The sequence below is a fragment of the Echinops telfairi genome, unplaced genomic scaffold (genome assembly GCF_000313985.2).
Source record: "Echinops telfairi isolate 266 unplaced genomic scaffold, ASM31398v2 ScPeMD7_7458;HRSCAF=8496, whole genome shotgun sequence".
Lineage (NCBI taxonomy): Eukaryota > Metazoa > Chordata > Mammalia > Afrosoricida > Tenrecidae > Echinops > Echinops telfairi.
Genome location: NW_022111358.1, coordinates 62,408 through 77,957, shown reverse-complemented (window position 1 = coordinate 77,957; position 15,550 = coordinate 62,408). Strand labels below are relative to the sequence as shown.

At 40.4% G+C, this 15,550-nt stretch overlaps 1 protein-coding gene across 1 annotated transcript in view; it reads right to left on the bottom strand.

Moving 5' to 3' along the window:
• Nucleotides 1–11,407, bottom strand: part of LOC101662991 (olfactory receptor 3A2) — a 12,271-nt gene extending 864 nt beyond the window's left edge. Inside the window, exon 1 of the mRNA XM_004706864.2 lies at nt 10,679–11,407. Within this exon, the coding sequence (XP_004706921.1) occupies nt 10,679–11,395 (717 nt within the window). The 5' untranslated portion in view covers nt 11,396–11,407. The remainder of the gene's footprint in view (nt 1–10,678) is intronic.
• Nucleotides 11,408–15,550: the final 4,143 nt, after the last annotated feature.

The following is a 15,550-nucleotide window of genomic DNA, read 5'->3' as shown; positions in this document are numbered from 1 at the left end:
GTTTTCTGATTGCACAAGGCCCAGCAGGATGAACTCAGTCAGAGTTGTCCTGTTGGTCCCAGCGTCTGACTCCATGAGCCCCTGCAAGGAGATGTCCAAGAGCAGAGGCATCAGTCCACCAACACACTTACTCACGATAATTACTTTAAACGCTTTCGAAATCTTTAAAGTCTTAAAAAAAGCAAGTTTCCTGTTGTCAGGACGAATATTTTCCCACTTCCTAGGCCACACCTCCTCTATCCCATTCAATATTGTGTATCTACTGTCAGCTGGCATATCGTGAGCCACTCTTCTCAATTAGAAATTCATAGAGGAAATTCTTGGGAACATCACAGGAAAATAGTCCACTTCTTTGAATGCAGCCAGATCGGGATGGAATTTCCCCATCTCTTCCTTGAAGGATCATCTAAATCAAGAAACAGATTTTAAATTATGATCATTAGTTTTATTGCCCAAAATACTAGAAAGATTCTGAAACCATAAATTAGTTTTGAAGATTTCAAAAAGTAGGGAAGAGCAAATGAAGGTGTGTCTTCTAAGAGAAGACCCAGGATTGTAACACCAGAATGACCAGCCAAATGCATGTCCCTGAAGTGAGGCACCTGCTCTAAACTATACATTCAAATTCTCTCTTCTCTTCAATCCATTGCTAGTACTCTTGCTGTGAACCCAGGCCTTACACTGGATTTTGAATAGCAACTTAATTTTAAAATGACTGATTTTGTCTATATTGTCTGCACCTTCTGAAAGCAAAGTTGTAAGCACAGCTTCTGGGTTAGTTTCTGCTGGGTGCAGCTGAATTTCCCCATTTCACAGCCATGGGTTTTCCATGAAGCAGCTCCCACTGGAGGGGATAAGAATTGTGCTGCTAACCAAAGGTTAGTGGTTCAAATCCACCAGTAGATCCATGGGAGGAGTATGAGGCAATCTTCTTGAAAATTACACAGCCTCAGAAGTCCTCTGGGGCAGGCCTACTGTCTGACAGAGTTGCTATGAGTCACCATTGACTTCATGGGAGTGGGTGGTCTTCTGGTGGCCCCGTGGTTAAGGGGTTCAACTGCAAACTGAAAAGCTGGAGGTTGGAACACATATATTGCTTCATGGACGAAAGATGTAACAAACTGCTTTCATATGAAGTACGGCCAGGGGAACCCCAGGGCACAGTCTAGTCTGTCCTTGAGGGTTGCTGTGAGTGGAAGTTGACTAGCTTGCAGATGGAAATGGAGCAGCCTTCCACTGATAGCAAGTACCCAGAGGGCCAGATTGAACTAAGTCTTTCTGATTTTATATTAAACTCCAGATCAAACGTTATCAATATGATTCTATTGCCCATGGAACAAGTGGGGTTACGGGTTAGACTTTTTTTTTTTTTTAGGCTCAATGCCATTCCTTTGCACAGAATAGGATAGGAAGCAGTTTTTGAGTTGTGAACTTGCAGCTTTGAGTAGAGAAAGGAAAGGGTGATAATGGCCAAGGTTGAGGGGATGAAATCCCGGGGCAGGAGTGGTGAAGGAGGCACCAGAGATAAGAAATGCCCAAAGGCATAACTAATTTATGTCCTGAAATTTTAGTAAGATAATGTTCAGAGCGGATGATCGAAAAATCCTTAAAGAATGCAAGTACAAGTGGATGATTGAAAATTCCTTAAAGAATGCAAGTAAAAGAAAATTGCAAGATTAAAAAATATACAATAATATATGTTATGGTTGTTAAGTGCCATCGAGTCGGTACTGACCCCTTGCATTTGAACTATGACAGCTTCTGGCATCACAGCAACACATCAAGGAGTTTCCAAGAGACAGGCCTGCCAGTAAGATGAAATGGTGGACAGTAAGACATGCTTTCTTGTATATTAACATAAAGATGGAAAACACTAATTGAAAAGTAGTACATAAACAAACTAACTTCATAAAGCCAAACAATTCCTGTAAGATGCTAAGAAAGAGAGGATGTAAAACCATATATCAAATTTGATATCAATACTGAAACACACAGTAAGTGGAAGGAAATATCGAGATTTTACTAGTGGTTTTCAAAGAGGGGTAGGAATATAACATTGTTGAGCTTTTTAATTTTCCTAACTATCTTATTTTATAAGTATCAATAAAGGTACTTGTCAGTGAATGATCTAGTCACAGCTACTCCATGGTAAGTCCTTACTAATCTCAGAGTCCCTTGTCTTGCAAATTTCAAGAGTGCCTGTCTAGGGCAAAATGTTGGATAGGTTGTTATGTTAAACTGCCCCACTCAGTTTCATTTTCTGTCAACCACACTCCAGGGGAAACTTGACTTATACATTGAGCTCCAAATCAGAAGGTGAATTGTTCAAGACCAGCAGCTACTCTGTGGGACAAAGATTAGACTTTCTACCCTCAGAAAGAGGTCTAGTCTCAGAAACCCAAAGAGGCAGGTCTACTCTGCCCTGTAGGGTCACTGTGAGTCAGAAGAAACTCGAGGGCAGCGCGTTTTTGTTTTGTTTTGAGCTCTCCTGAAATATCCAGCAGTGCCTCTCTCTGATACTGTGAGGGGATTTGTGCCTTTTCTTTGGTAAGCAACTATGTGCCTCCGTGGTGTTGAATCCCATTGCAGCCTGCAAACATCAAAGAGCCACCATGTGGATATGCAGCTGTTAAATTACTGAAGGCACTTCTGGGACAGGCACTACCTCGTTGCCTGATGCTTTCCCTCCTTCCCGTAGGCGATAAGGAATCAGTCTGTAGTTCATCTCTGCATGCTCTACCACGCTGGGTCTCAACCTTGGTTGTACATTTGCATACTGGGAGCTTAAACAATCCCTGGTGCTGGAACTCCAACTCCACTCCAGATAAGTCAGAGTTTCTAAGGATGGACCCAGAGAGCGCCATTTTTTTAAAAAAACAAAAAAGACTCCCAAAGGCAATGGTTCTCAACCTGTGGGTTGTGACACTTTTGGGGGTAATGTCAAATGACCCTTTCACAGGGGTCGCCTATTACATCCTGCATATCAGATATTTACATGATGATTCATAACAGTAGCAAAATTACAGTTATGAAGTAGCAACAAAAATAATTTTATGGCTGGGGGTCACTGCAACATAAGGAACTGTGTTTTTAAAAAAATAATTAAATCATTTTATTGGGGGCTTATACAACTCTTACCACAATCCACACATCCATCCATTGTGTCAAGCACTTTTGTACATTTGTTTCTCTCATCATTCTCAAAACATTTGCTTTCTACCTGAGCCCTTGGTATCAGCCCCTCCTTCCCTGCTCCCCGCTCCCACATGAACCCTTGATAATTTATAAAATTATTATTTTGTCATCTTTTACACAGCCGGACGTCTCCCTTCACCCACTTTTCTCTTGTCCATCCCCCAGGGAGGAGGCTATATGTAGACCCTTGTAATCTGTTTCCCATTTCTCCCTCACCTTCCCTCTGCCCACTGGGTATCACCACTCTCACCACTGGTCCTGAAGGGATCATCTGTCCTGGATTCCCTGTATTTCCAGTTCCTTTATGAACTGTATGAGAGGGTCGCAGCATGAGGAAGGTTGGGAACCACTGCCCTAAGGGATTCCAATGGGTCACTGTCCTCTCAGGATTCCACTAACTGGGAACCACGAGTAGCCCTCCCTTCTATATCCTTAAATTTGAAGCACATGTATATCTATCTAATTTTTACTTTACTGATAATTCTGAAGGGAGAGGAGACAATAGTTTTAAAAAATGACAGTTTCCAAAGTTTCAGAAATTTAGGACAGCTTACAAAGCCCTGGTGGTCAGTATATTCAGTTGCAATAGCTGTCCCCCTATTAGACTAGACTATCCACAAAGATGATTGGTGGAATCACCTGGGAAGCATTAAAATGAAAATCTTGAGACCAAAATCTTGTACTACTAGTTCTGATTTCATTGCTATGGGTGGAACCTAGGCTTTCCTAAAGCTTTTCCGGTGGCTTTACTATCCACCCAGGCTCCAGAGCCTCCAACGTTTTTGCACCCAGGACGCCTAGATGATGGCTGCTGCTTCCCCTCTTCATCGATTTTCTCTTTACAGGATTCAAAACGTTCCTCCACAAACTCCTCCACGTCGCCTTGTCATCCAGGTGGTAATTACAATCTGACCTGCAGCTTCCAGGAGAGAATATGCACCTGATTGGACCCTCTATTAGAGGCGGACGCTGTATCGGTGTATCTCAATGACCAACTCTTTAAGGAGGTCTCCATCATGTGTTTGGGACCTATGGGACTACAAAGGGAATAGCCAAAGACAAGACGTTAGATAGCGCCCTCTCTTACCTCCTTTAATCCTGTGGTCATGTGATTTGGAGGTGTTTGTTGTGTATTGTCCTTAGGACTAATCTCACTGATGGGTTTATCAATAGATAAGTGCATTATAAATTGACAAAACAGTGGGCAGGGATCAATGGATTGCAAGTCTTTGCATGCTCTTTATTAAAGAAAAGTCCATTGCTCCCTGCCTTCCCTCTTGGGATCTTTGTGATGCCAGCAAGGGACACCTTGCAGCGCCGTGAGTCTCCACCTGTTTGTGCATATACACTTTTATCTCTTTGTTCTCCAACTCCACATGCCCGCATACTTCAAGACTTGACTCAAATGCTGGCTGTGGAATGGGTTCTTGTCTGAAACTTTCCCATCTCGAAATGATCTCTGTCCTCTCTCAAACGTCCATCACATAGTGTTTAATGAAACTTACTGTGTTTACTTTCTGGGACTCGTTGATCAATAGAGACCATCTCCTCTACTTCATTGTAAGTTATTTGAAGACAGGCTAAGTGCTTGATGAATTTTTTTCTATTATAATACTTATCAATAACACTTTTGTTTGTACATCATTAGTACTCAGTATTTCTTAGATGAATATATAATGATGATTAAATGTTCATAGGATTTCAGAGAAAGAGGCTATGAGTATGTGACTTGGAGTTATCTTAGAAAATGTTTTGGACTCCTTGGAATTTGGGCTAGCTTTTTATGGACTAGCATCACTTAAGATAGTAGTAGGTTCAAGTTCAGGGAACAAGGTTGTTGTAGGAATGCATTATTTTCTTTGTTTTGAAACAAGCAATAATGTAGAATTCTCATACCAACATTATATATATATATATATACCTCATACCAATATTATAAATATATATGTATATGTATGTATATATATATATACATATATATATTTTTTAAGACTAAGGCTTTCAAGAGGGCTTCTCCTTACAGACAAGGAAGCCATAGTCAGGGACAGGAGAGCAAGAAGATGTTGTTGCCAAATCTCCAGATGGCTGGAGATACAGCTACATTTGGTTTACAAATCAGTGGGAATCCAGTCAACCTCTTCATGTTCTGCTATTGAAAAGGCTCAATGAATCTCAACCTGAAGTTTCTAGGCAACCTGGTGGACTGACTAAGTCCAGAGCAGAAGCTGAACCTTGTGATTATCTTCATATTCACCCCAGAGAAAAGACTTGATTCAAGATGAAGTCTTGGTAGAGGAGGCTTTAAAGGGATCCAGGACCTTTTGTAGTCCCAGCTCTTCCCATAAATAAGTCTTCCCTCAGTAGCATCAGTTGCACTACCTATGCAGTCATGTATGAATCAATGTCAATCTAAACCTCTTTTCTGATTTGGGAAGAATGACCCCTTGGGGTACTCACCTGGAATGGGCATAGAAGTCAGTGAGATTTCTTCAAGAGAGAAAATGAGGAGTAATTCAGACCCAGGTTTCCACCCAGGAAGCAAGCAAGGAACTATATATAAGAAAACCAGAGGGAAATCGACTTTCTGTATCATCGGACAATCTTCACTGCTGTGTGATCCCCTGGGGGCATCAGAAATTAGGCCTCCCAGGAAACAGGAAGAGAGAAGAAGAAGAAGAAAGGGAATAACTCATGCCCTTCCCCAGTACAACAATGCTCTCACACTTTCTGGTACTTCAGACTCTCTTCAAAAGGCTGGCTGTTCTGTGCAGATAGATGGAGGAGCTGATGGAAGTTCTTCTTACTGGTGGGGCCTCTTGTCCACACCTCCAAAGCCACGCAGGGAACTAGAAGTGCAATGAAGACGAGGGGTGGTTTGCGTAGGGGGCCATTTTCTTCCTTAGCCGTCAATCTCAAGTAGGAATCTTGAGCAAAGAAAACCCAATTCCCAGACCTCCCTTGGACCTGGAGTTGTGAGGAGCCGCCCAATTAAGGAGTCAAGAGGAAGAAACTGTCTTCTAATTCTGTTTCATAATGAATCCTCGGGTACCTCCTCCCTCGGGGCCTTGTTAGCACAGGCAACTGGGACCATGTCTTCGGGATCTCATACTGGCTTTGGAAGCGGTGGTAGAAGGATTGAATAGTGCTAGAAGGACTCAGGAGAGCTGGCTATCAATGTAATTTTCAAGGTCAGATTTTTAGAGATTGAGAGTCTGATAGAGGCCATAGAATCATAAAAGGAACTTGTGGAAAAGGTGGAGGAGTGTGCTTCTCTGGCTCCTCTTCCTATCCACAATGACGACCCAGCCCCTCTTCTCTCAAGGTGCAACTAGCTCTTCTCTCACCAGGGAAGCCTGGTGCATGAGGAATTCACAATAGACAAACCTGGCTGTCTGGTGATTTTACTGAGGACAAGTAGCTGACCCCCTCTAGGTCTCAGTGTCATGTCCTGGTCTGTAAAAGGAGCGCATTCTCCACCGATCATGATTACTGACATGATTAAATGAGGCAAGATGTTGAACTATATCACTATTCACCAATGAATAACATTCATAAAAGCTTGTCTGAACACAATGTGCTAAGGATTTCACCAGTGTAACATCCCTATGGATCTTCATAATCATTTTCTGAAGTCGATTGTATCAGACCTATTGACTAGATGTACTGACTCATCCACGCACAACCTTTCTTCTAATTTCTTGCCCTTTGCTCCTTCTTCAGACAATTTTGAGAGGCATTCTACATGTTCTCCCAACCAAGCGAAGCAAGCAGGACCATTCAATTCTCCGGTGAAGCTTCCCTAAGACCTAGCTCTGCCAACATTTTTATTTTAGCCTTGTAAAACTCATTGCATATTTCTAGCATCAGGAAGTGTAAGGGATTAAATATCTGGTGTTTTATGCTAATCAATTTGTGAGTTACAGCATCAATCAGAAACTAATGTACTGGCCAAAACAGGCTGGCAGGCAGTGCTGGCTTCCTCAGTTTTTCAAGGAGCGCACGTGGGAGTGGTTAATGAAGACCAAGGGAATGGATGCTTAGAAAGAGTGATTGACATGGGAGCATTTTCTGGTGACTCAGGAGTCAATATCCTGACAAGGATGCCTAGAGATTGTTCTAATAAACTGCTGAGATGTTCCACTGAAGTTGGACTATATGTATGAGAAGGAGACACCAACATTGCTTTAGAAGCATTTGGAGGAAGGAGCCAAAGGCCCAGGGTATAGGAACCTTATATGATATCAGAGGCACCCCATCTCATTATGTTCCTTAGGAATGTCCAGAGGACACTCCCTGTACTATGGGAATAAGAAATGAGGGGACTTGAATAGAATGTGAATTTTTTTTTGTTTGGGTGGAGAGCTCGGTAGATATCTATCAGGTCAAGTTGTCTAATTGTAGTGTTTAGATCTTTAGTCTCCTTGTTGAGTTTCTTTCCGAGTGATCTATCTTTCTCAGAGAGCGGTGTATTGAAGTCACCTACTATAATTGTTGAGGCTGTGATTTCTTTTTTCATCCTTTGAAGTGTTTGCTTGACATATTCTGCTGGACGCTTGTTTGGCAAGTAAATGTTTAGAATGCTTATTGGTTCTTTATGGAATGCTCCCTTGAGCGTTATATAGTGTCCATCTCTATCTCTTTTTATGGTTTGCACTTTGAGGTCAATTTTATCTGAGATTAGGATCGCAACCCCCACGCTTTTTGAATTAGAGTTCGACTGGTATGTTTGTCTCCAGCCTTTGATTCTCAGCCTGTTTTTATCTGTAATGTTGAGATGTGTCTCCTGTAGGCAGCAGATCGAGGGTTTGTGTTTTCCAAGCCAGTCTATTAGCCTCTGTCTCTTAAGGCTGGCGTTCAAACCATTAACATTCAGGGTTATTACATTTATCTGTGGACCCTCTGATGCCATTTTATCTCTCCTGTGTTGGGTGTTTTCCTACCTCCCTTTCTTTTCCGTGGGTTGTGCATATGTGTGTTTGTGGTTCATTCTCACCTTCTTTCCATCATTGAGCCAGTTCTATGTTGGGGCTGTTTTCCCATTGATGGTCTCTGGGTGGAGTTGTTCTGTGTGGTGGTCTCTTGTATGTGCTTGGTGAGTGTTGTTCTTCTGCCCATACTGGGGCACTGAGGATCTTTTGTAGTGCTGGGTTCCTTTTAGCATATTCGTTGAGGCTTTCCTTGTCCAGGAAGACTCTCACTTCTCCATCAATTTTGATTAATAATTTGGCCGGATAGAGTGTTATTGGGTTTGCGTTATTTTCCTGCAATTTTCAGAATATGCTGCTCAACTGTCCCCTCTTCTTCATAGTTTCTGCTGGCAGGTCTGAGCATATTCATATCTGCTTGCCTTTATATGTGGCTGCCCATTTTTCCTTAGCTGCTCTCATAATTTTCTCCTTTTCCTCAAAGTTGGATAGTTTAACAACTATATGTCTTGGTGACTTCTTCTGGGGATTCAGTCTAGCTGGCGTTTTTTCGGCCTCCTGGATATTTGCCTGGCTTTCACTCATTAAGTCAGGGAAGTTTTCCTCCAAGCATTCCATCACTATTTTGGATGCTGGTTTCCTTGATGTGCATTCCTCCGGCAAGCCGATAATTCTGATGTTGTTCCTTCTCATAGCGGCAGACATAGCTCTGAGGTTTTCTTTAGCTTCTCTGTTGGACTTATTAGACTTTTTCTCACGTTTATTAATTTCTGCTTGCGAATCCTCTAGGACACTGGCACAGTTCTGTGCCTCCTCCATTCTCTGGGCGAAGTCCGTGAGTTTGCTATTAGTTTTTGTTATCTCGCCCTTTAACTTCTGTATTTCCCGTTGGTGCATAGCCTTTATTTCCTCTATCATTTCATCCTTTTTCTGTAATGCTTCCCTCGTGTCCTGTATGGCTCCAAGCAGCATTCTGAAGATTTCTTTCTGTGGGAGGGTCAACCTCTGCCCTTTCTATGACTGCTGTTAGGTCCAGGTGATCCTCTGGCATTCTATTTTGTTTATCTTTTCTTGTTGAAGCTGTGGAAGCAGCTTGCTGTTTTTTGTTCGATTTGTTGGCACAAATGTGATGGCAGCGGATGGAGATAAACTATTCCTCTTTTGAGCTTAAGATATACTATCTATACATCAATATACTTTTATTTAGCGGACTTTAATCCTCTCGCTATAAGTGGTCCTAGTGGTGCTGTAGGGTAAGCATTGGATTACTAACCAAAAATTCAGTTGTTCAAACCCACCAGCCACTCTGCAAGAGAGAGATGAGATTACCTTCTCTGGTACAGATTTCCAGGCTCAGAAACCCTATGTAGGTTCTCTCTGAGTCTGAATCAGTCAGATGACAGTGAGTTTGGATTACTCCTCTCTATAAGAGTCCTGATCAAGAACTGGGCTGCTAATGTGGTTCAAATCCAAAAGCTACTCAATAGGAGAAAGAAGAAGCTGTCTGCTACCATAAAGATCTTATCTTGGAGACCCTGAGATGCTGTTCACTTCTGTTCTGGGCGGAGGGCTGTCACTATGAGTCAGAATGGCCTCAATAGCAGTGGGTTCCGTTTTGGTTAATCCCTTTCTTTACATTCCTAATGACCACCACCAATTATCCTGTAAGATTCCTCTATGCCAGTGGAGGAGGGGGGCGGAGCTGATTTTCTCAGAGGTGAAAGAGAGACAGAAAAAGAAAATAATTGTTGGTAATGGGCCCAGGACTTAAATAACACTACTCTGACATTTGATCTAGAGGTAATTTCAAGTCCTCATCAGAAGGAAACTTTATAGTGAGTCTAGGGGACCCAGGCTGTAATTACCTGAATGACCTTTTCCTGTCGGACCATATTTCCCAGGTCTACTGAACTTGAACTCTATCCAGAAATTCAGCACAGCTAAAAACATTGTAGCAACTTGCAAGGGGCTGGCTCATCAGAACCTAAGATGCTATCTCCTATCTTACTTGTTTTCTTTATTGCACTTCGCACTATGTGATACACTTTATGTGATTCTTTTTCATTATGTTTATGTAGTCTTTCTTTATTGGGATGTGACTTGCACACATATTGACTTTTGATTCACCAACTCCAGAATAGTGAGTAGATCAGAGAAATAATTTAATACATATTTACTGAATGAAGAAATGAACCAGGTAGGGTTTTCTTATAGGAGAACCCCTGAACAAAAGTAGTTAGGCATCATGATATAGAAACAAATGGATTTTGCCCTCATGGGAAATAATTCTTTATTCTAACAAAGGCAAGAAAGAAATGACCTCACTCTCAGTTCTGTGATCACTTCCCTCCTAGTATCTTCCGTAGAACACCTTGAATGTCAGAATTTCTGAGGCTGTAGATGAATGGGTTCATCATGGGGTTGATGACGGTGTTGAAAACCCCCACCCCTTTGTCCTTATCTGAAGCCTCCTCTGAACCCAGGCGCATGTAATTGAAGATACCTGTCCCATAGAAGAGGCAAACGACAGTGAGGTGGGAGCTACATGTGGAGAACGCCTTTTTCCTTCCCTCCACTGAACGGATTTGGAGGACTGCAGCTGCCACGTGGATGTAGGAGATGATGACAAGTACCACAGGGGTCCCTGCCATTATGAAACCAGCAACAAAGAGCACCAGCTCGTTGATTTGGGTGCTGGAGCAGGAGAGGGGGAAGAGCTGTGGGAGGTCACAATAGAAGTGATTGACTTCATTGGGGCCACAGAAGTTGAGAGTAGATAGGGTGATCATGTGGGTGAGTGCATTGGTGAGGGCACAAGCCCAAGACACAGCAACCAATAACCTCTGGACTTCCTTGCTCATGCGGGTGCTATAGGTGAGGGGCCGACAGATGGCCAGGAAGCGGTCATAGGCCATGGCTGTCAACAGAAAGCAGTCCATCCCAGCCAGCAGGTGGAAGAAGAAGAGCTGTGAGAGGCAGGCTTCATAGGAAATTGTACGCCTGTGGGACAGGAGACGACCCAACATTGGAGGAACAGTGACAGTGATGCACCCAACATCCAGCACCGACAGGTTCCCCAGGAAGAAGTACATGGGGGTGTGGAGTTTGGGCTCCATCAAGATGGCTGCCAGGATGCTGAGGTTGCCCCCCACGGTGACCAAGTAGGCCAAGAGGAAGAGAACAAAGACCAGTGGCTGCAGGTTTTCTGATTGCACAAGGCCCAGCAAGATGAGCTCAGTAAGCGAGGTCCTGTTTGTTCCAGATTTGGGCTCCATCCGTCCCTGCAAGAAAATGACCCAACAGGGCAATTGTCACGCCACTCAATTTGCTTATTCAATTCAACATGAACGTTTTGAACTCTCTATGTGTGAAGCACATGATGATCACTGCCCAGCTCTCCGGGGACTGGTTCCCAGTCCACAGACCACACCTCACTCACTGACTTCCTCCATCAACTCCTTGTTCTTCAAACTGCCCTCACGTGAGGTGCCCCATAGCACCGTAACTTTACGCTGAAAGCTGGCACTGACAGGATCTTTGGGAAAACAAATTAAGAAAGGTAGCTTCTTCATTTAAAAAAAAATGGATTAAGAAACAGTAGTTTCCCTCTTTGCATATAGCAAGGTTAAGATGAAATTTCCCTATTTTTCCACCTTAGGTCCACTCAAACCAAAATAGAGATTTCAAAATAGAAAAATTCCAAAATTCACTCTATTTGAGGCTTCTGAAAATGTGCGGGCACATGAACCTATGGCCAAAATCACGGAGAAGACATTCATGATTGCAGACAATATATAGGCCAGCCAAATTTATTGTTCTGAAATAGGAATCATAGTCTGAAGTATGAATTCAAAATATCTGCTCAGTAATAAATTGCCAACAGTTTTCTTGTGAATCATATCAGTACACTGCATTTTGAATAACCACTCCATTCAAAACCATTTTTTCTGTTCACACTGTCTGCTATACTCTAAACTAAACTTTCTAGATAAGTGTCGTGTGTTTTGTTGGTTGTTAGAAGCAGTTAGGTTTCTGTATTACTCAGTCACTGCACTCTTGTCCTTGGGTCAGTCACGGTCAATTCACTGTGACCCAAGGACAAGGTTTTCAAATACAGCCAATGTGTGTTTAAAGAGCCACATTGAACTAAACCTTTCAGATTTGATACAGAATTCCAGGTTGAAATTTTAAGACCAATGTCTTTTTTTTTTTTTTTTACTTTTCCATATACTCACATATTTTGAAAAGAAACAAATGTCTCCAAAATTAAAATATGCACTTGTACAAATATCCAAATATAATATTTGTCATGTTAACACATGATTGTGATAAGAGTTGTATTAGCCCCTAATAAAATGATTTTTTTTAAATGATGAAACGCTAAAAAAAAAGAAAGAAGAAACTGTTCTAAAATTGTGGTTAAAAAAAAAAATTGTGGTAATAATTGTGCAACTCTTCTTGATTGGAAGAAGCAGATTATGCAGATTATGTACTGATAAAACCATATTGTTTCTTTTTAAACAAACAAAGACCAATGTCTCTCTATTGCCCATGAAATAAGCGGGGCTGCTATCGTTGTTGTCAGGTGTGAGCGAGTCAGTTCTGACTCATCGGTGGCGATATGTGCACAGAATGAAACTCTGCTCGGCCCTGTGCTGGTCTCAGGATTGTCCTGTTGGGCAGCCACTGCTCATGGCTGGAGTTTCAGTGATGGTGGTTTGTTTGTTTTTTTTTTCTTGCACAGAAAACAGTGGTCATCACTTGCTCATTGAGGTAACTGTAACCGAAAGGGAAAGGCCTGAGCTATTTCAATGACATGCAGGGCAATAGCCATGAAGAAGATCCCAGAAATCAGACATGCTGCAGCAGTGTGATGTAATTGACTGTCTGGTAATATGGTAACAAACACATCCCTGTCCATAAAAATGAAAACAGTCATTATGCATATGAGGAGAGACTGAATAAGCCACCCAGAGAAGTTGTTTTTGTCATCATTAGGTGAGACTATACAAACAAGAATATTGCGTTATTAATATTTCCACAGCGTCCTATCCGTATTGACTAAAGATAAGTGAAAGTTAAAGATACAGGAAACCCTACCTCATTAGGTATGCCCTAATTCCTCCATTTTCCAAAAAAAACCTCGCACATGCAAACACCCCACCTGCTTCAGAAACCTTTCATTTCATTTAACTTTTAAAAAGGAATAAGGAATCCTAAACTATGTATATAAAACATCTTTCTCTTTTTTTTAAAGAAATAAGCACAAGACCCCGTTCAAAGATACCATGTGAAAAAGGAGTGCGGAATAAAACCCAGGAAATAGAATTTCAAGGCTTACAAGAAAAATGATGCTCTTAAGTAAAAAAAGATTTTGAGAAATAATGGGGATAAACTGAAAATATATAATAAAACATCCACCTGTATAAAACAAAAACACCAAGTAAAGATGTAAGACTTCAGGGAACTTTGAAGAGATCAGAAAGGAAGGAAGGGTGACTGATAGAATAAAAGGGAGACAAGTAGCGAAAGGAAAGCAGAAACTTGAAGCATCCCAGGAAGACAGGCCTGTCATTGGAGCTAAGAGAAATTGTAAGATAGGTAAGCAAGAAAAAAGCACAGGTGCAGCCGTTCCATACAGCAACCACTGGTCACACAGAGCTCTGAGCATTTGAGATGCATACAGGTCAAACCGAGAGTGAAATATACAGCAGACTTGGGGGACTTACTAAAACAAAATCTAAATTATCTCACTGATCATTATACATTGATTATATTTTGAATAATAGTAGCTTGTGTGTGTTGAATTAAATAAAACTATTATTTGAAAATCAATCTGTTTTTAGTTTTAAAAGGCTACTAGAAAAATTATAATTACATATGTGACTCACATTGTAGCTTGCCTTATTCGACAGCACTAACACTAAGAATATTCAAAAGAAGTATAGTCTATGCATACTTGAAATTCCCAATAAAGCAATCCCGAATAATGACCCGAGCAGCAATTTGTTTGATGATCTACTTCAAGCAAACTTTCCAAAAATTAAGACCGAAAGAACTTATTGCCATCAAGTAGTTTCCAATTCATAGAGATTGTGGAGGACAGAGTAACTCTTTTCTGAGATGGTAACTTCTTAGAAACCTCTTCTTTCTCCCTTGAAATTAAGACTAGTTTCAATAATTTTAAAAGGCATAACATGTGCCAGGAAACATGAATAAAGGGGTCCATGCTGATGTACATTCTAGAAAAGGAATTCCTCAGGTATTAAAATGTGAAAACAGATTTATCTTAGAAGTGTTGGAATACAAGAAGCTATAGACAAGGATAATACCAGAGTGTCTTCACAGTTTGCTGACAGCTAACATCTCGCATTGGTATGGAAATTATTCTGATTGGTCAGTGCCTATATCAAACTAATTTTTAGATACTTTGAATATAATCACAAAGTATTAAAAGAAATGTATGTATAAAATACATCAAGGAAAACATGGAATATAAACCAAACGTCTAAAACAAACAATACAGTAGAAAGCATAGCATTAAAATATATGTGACCAATAACTAAGTCTACTGATTATAACAATATATTTAATAGGCTAAATTCATCTAATAAAAGAAAAAGAGTTTCAGTTGGATCTTAAAGCAAAACTCAATTCTGAGTTATTTCTAGAGATACATTTAAGACAAAATGACTTTAAAAGATTGAAAAATAAGGGACAGATAAGTACCAGGCAAATTCAATTTATTTGGTTTCAACAAGAGAAAGAGGGGCAATTTATAAAGAGAATGCACATAAATTATGATGACTTAGGAATATCTATGGACTAAATAACAACATCAATGGTCATAATATATAGATAACATATTAATAAGATAAACTCTGTACCTGGAAACTAGAGTTCTTTTCACTTTCTTTTCTAGTGTCCATAGATATCAAAAACTGTATATATATAAACTATAAATATATAAATATTTATATAAACTATAAATATAACTATATATAATAATTTTAATATAAACTATATATAAACTGTATATAAACTATATATATAAACTATAAATATATATAATATATAAACTATAAATATAAGCTATAAATATATATAATAATTTTAATCTAATAATTTTAAAAAGTAGAATTAATATGAACCATATTCTCTAAGTTTGATCAATAGAAATAGATATTTGTTGGGGAGTGGGGCAAGTACAGTCATCTGAAAGTCTTGAAAACTCTTAAATACATATTAGGTCAAGTTAGCAAACCAAAAGAAAAATGAGAAAAAGGAGAAACTAAAGAGAAAATAATCCTATATTAGAGCTCAAGGATACAGACAGCTAAATCAGTGCTGAGAGAAAAAGGGTATGCTCGTGTTAATAAGCAAGCAAACAAACAAGAATAAAGTTAGAAGAATTTAACTAACTCAGGAAG